The 4398-nt window shown below is 32.3% G+C and overlaps 1 protein-coding gene across 1 annotated transcript; it reads left to right on the top strand.

Moving 5' to 3' along the window:
- The first annotated feature begins 2932 nt into the window (after nucleotides 1–2932).
- LOC130975341 (uncharacterized) lies at nucleotides 2933–4189 on the top strand. Its single transcript, XM_057900151.1, has one exon. It carries the CDS (start codon nucleotides 2933–2935, stop codon nucleotides 4187–4189), a length of 1257 nt encoding a protein of 418 aa, XP_057756134.1.
- Nucleotides 4190–4398: the final 209 nt, after the last annotated feature.

The following is a 4398-nucleotide window of genomic DNA, read 5'->3' as shown; positions in this document are numbered from 1 at the left end:
AGTCGTATCGTGATGTACGACACAACGATCTGTATAGGTGTGCCAGACTGGCAGCCCCCCAACTGTATGCTGAAATCCGGTGAAAATTCCAAAGTAGCGGTAGAAACTTCGAGTTCAATGAAGTGGTCGACTTATCTGGAAACACAACTGTTTCGAGCACGCAGAAAATGTGTGCCCGGACGTACCGCTCAACAGACTCCTGAGTATCACATGACTCGGTGTCTCTGCACCGCCGGACCCAAGCAATATCAACATTTTCCAACACGTGATCTTGCGGACCGGACTCCCGACCAAAACACGCAATGCAGTTCTCCACCGAAAACTAGTGACTGCTGTCTGATCTACCCGTAACGGCCTCCCCATTAATCGAGAGACCAAGAATATAGCTCACATCTTTCAGCGTCACTCTCACTTCACCGACCGGAAGATGAAATGTGTGAGTCTCCGGCCTCCAGCGTTCCACCAAAGCACTCAGTAGTGCAGAATGACCTCTTATTTCGCCTACTCGCGAAACGTGTTGAAACCCAGTCAATGCCAGTGCTGCTGCAGCTACCTCATTAAAGATATCTGTTGGATCTAATTTTCTAGATAACAAATTTCTAATAGCCTACAAAAAGAAAAATGATAATTATTAAATTCTAAATAATATCAGTTAATAATTTATTAAAAAAAATTTAGCAACAATAATTAAACAGTATTATTATTATTATCTTAAAACATAATAATAAATTATTAAAAAATCATAAATATTTATTTATTATTTATTACTAGAAAATAGTAATTATTATTATACAGTATTGTATAATAGCTAATAATAATAATAATAATAATAATAATAACAACAATAATAATAATAATAATAATAATAATAAATCGTATTCTGTTATTAAATAATATTATTTATTATTACAAAATATTAGTTAACTATATTAAAATTAATAATTTTTTTTATTAAACAGTGTTAAAAAAATACCTTCTACTAAACCGTATTATTATCATTATCGTAAATGAAAAATAATAATAAATCACGCACTAAAAATTAATCATAAATTATTAAACAGTATTATTAATTATTAAAAATTAATAATAACTTATTTTCACTATCATATTATAAACAAATAATAATATACTAATCATAATAATAATTACTCAAATATAACAATAATAATAATAATAATAATAACCATTTATTATATTATCATTATCTTAAGTGATATTTTATTAATAAACAGTATTACGTATTATAAAAAAATATTAATAAATTATTAAAAAATAATAATTTTTTTAATTAAACATTGTTAAAAAAAACCGTTTACTAAACAGTATTATTATTATTATCATGAAAAATAATAATAAATCACTAAAAAATAATAATAAATTATTATACATTATTATTATTAAAAAATATTAATAAATTATTTTCATTAATATACTTACTATAATAAACAAATAATAATAATAATAATAATATCACTAATAATACAGAAATTAATTTGCCTAATAATAACAATAAAAAAATTAAACCGTAATAAGAAACATATAACAATATAATATTAGTAATAATAATATTAATAATCACAATAATATTAATTACAACACAAATAAATAAAATTTGAATAAATATATATATTCATAGTTAAATATTAAAAAAAAATATTACTTATCTATTGAGAATGATTCAAATACTCAATAATATATTTTTTCAGTTTGGTAAAATTACGCACCATTTTTTCTTTCTGTACCGTATACTTCTTCTTCTCCAACACTTTACTTCTTCCTCTCTTATCCCTCCTCACTCTTGCTTCCTCACTCTCCTTCAACTCTTCCTCAGCTTGCTTCAGTAATTTCGTTTTTTACTTGGCTTCCCTAACTATCTACGTTTTGGCTTTTAAGGATCCAGGTGAACACCCTCCAAGACATGTGATGCGCATGCAAGTAGAAAGCTTGCAAAACGCAACCTCCGTTTAGCTTTGTAAGGCTGACAAACACAACCTGCGTTTTGCCTTGCCCCATACTGGTCAACACCTGCTCCTGTCAGCATGTAGGACAGCACGTTTCGCAACTTGGTTCTCTTTCCAGTTCAATCGCAGCCTGCGTTTTGTAGCAGCCGCAGATTTTTTATTTCATCACCTGCAAAACGTTACCTACATTTTGCAGGTCACTGATTTGTAGATAACTCACCATGCATTTATATACACGCTTATCACCATTATTTTATCCATAACCAAATTAATTTCTGACACAATGTAGCTAGAAACAAAATAGTTTCACTTTCGACTAATGAAATTGAAATTTTTGTTAAGGAAATAGAAAGGAAAAAGTAAAGGAAGACAATGAAATTGAAATCACTATCGATGTTGTTCGATGGAATGAATGCAATGATCGAAGATCGAAAATAAATACAAAATTGAAACACAGCATTAATGTTGTTATGACTAGTGACAAATTAAAGCATCTCAGTGCACCTGACCCTAATCAGCCTGATTTGATACAGAGAAATTAACATTTGGATCCCAATAAATTATCTCACTCTCAATCTTGATCCAAAAGTTAATAATAGATTAATAGGCTTTAAGGTAAACAAAAATGATATTTTCACACTAAAATTAAGTTCAGCAATTTTTGCACCAAAAGAAATGTCAAACTTAAATGCTTCAAATAATTGAAAACGAAAAGAATCAATACACCAATTTATGTGAGGGGGGAATAAATTGTGTCAAGGAGTAAATTGAAATTTTAATCCGAAAAAACGTTTAGCTTGTGGACACTATTCGTGATGCATCCTTTAATAGAAGGTACCTTATTTATATACAAACCCTTTAATATACAATAATTCTCATATTCTCCCTTGCATAAATCAATTAATTATTTCCTTAGATGCATATTTATATCTCTTAGATCATAGAGAACTTACCTAGCTCCAGAAGCAATAATGGGTTCTAAACAAATGACCCAAACAATCTTTGAATACAAGTTAAAGAGCCGCAACCCAAAAACACCACACTTCTATGCAACCATATTCGTTGGGGTCCTCATTTTCACTTTTGTTGAGAGCATGTACTCAAATTCCAAGATCCATTACTTCAACCTCAAAAGTCATGTTACTGACACAGCACCACAATTTGGATATTCCGAGAACAATGTTGTGATGGCAGAAGAACAGCAATCTGAAGAAGCAGAAAACTATGACCCTCTGATTCCCCCTGACAATGTTTCAAGAGATGAAAGGATTGAATGGTTCAGAAGACAGCTCCCTGAGATAGAGGTTCTAAAGTCAACAACATTATCACAACAATTTCATAGCAGAGTCTTCAATTTCCTCAACAAAGGTTGTCCAGTGTTGCACCACATCATATGGATGTCCCCAGCAAGATCCTTTGGAAAGAGAGAGTTTCTCACACTGGACTCATTCTTTAAGGCCAATCCGGATGGATGCTTGCTTATTGTGTCCCGGTCCATGGACTCGCCACGTGGATACGCAATCTTGAAGCCACTGCTCGACCGGGGGTTCAAAATCCAGGCCGTGACGCCGGATTTGCCTTTTTTGGTTAAGGACACGCCGGCCGAGCTGTGGCTTGAACAGATCAATAGTGGCACTAAAGATCCAGGATATGTACCATTGTCCAATAATTTGTCCAATCTGATCAGATTAACAATTTTATACAAATATGGAGGAGTGTATATGGACACTGACCTTATAGTACTAAGAGATTTCTCTAATTTGAGGAACACAATTGGTGCACAAAGTTTAGACCCTGTGACTAGACATTGGGTCATATTAAATAATGGAGTTATGATTTTTGACATTAACCATCCAATTTTGTTGGAGTTTATGCAGGAGTTTGCAACAACTTTCAATGGGAATAAATGGGGATATAATGGGCCTCAATTGGTTCAGAGGGTTATAGAAAGAATGGGAGGAACTGAAGGGTTTAATCTTACAATTTTGCCTCCTAGGGCATTCTATCCTGTGGATAGGGTTAGGGCTTGGAGGTTTTTGAAGAAGCCACAAGATGAATCCGAATCAAGGTGGGTGGAAAATCAACTGAATGATTTGTCTGGTAGAGAGATCTACAGTGTGCATTTGTGGAACAAAAGAACAAAAGATTTGGAGATTGAGGAGGGAAGTGTTGTGGCTAAATTGATTTCGAATCACTGTGTTGTTTGTGACGGGATTATAAAAGCTTAGAAAAGAGGCAAAATTACTTGTAATGTTTGAGAATTCACAAAGCATTATCAATGGGATCAGTGAGAAGATATCGCAAATCTTATGATTTTGATATTTGTTTCAAAGGGATACTATATAAATCATGAAACATGTAAAAGCATTATGTCTTAGGAGGACTTTATAGATTTTAAGAATCTGATATAGTTTTGTCTATTAATCTAAATAAATTC

The sequence above is a fragment of the Arachis stenosperma genome, chromosome 4 (genome assembly GCF_014773155.1).
Source record: "Arachis stenosperma cultivar V10309 chromosome 4, arast.V10309.gnm1.PFL2, whole genome shotgun sequence".
NCBI lineage: Eukaryota > Viridiplantae > Streptophyta > Magnoliopsida > Fabales > Fabaceae > Arachis > Arachis stenosperma.
Note: the sequence above shows the minus strand (reverse complement) of the source record. Positions and strands in the feature narration are given on the sequence as shown.

What these genes read in the sequence shown, in the direction of transcription:
- LOC130975341 (XM_057900151.1), top strand. Translation starts at nt 2,933, where the DNA reads ATGGGTTCTAAACAAATGACCCAAACAATCTTTGAATACAAGTTAAAG.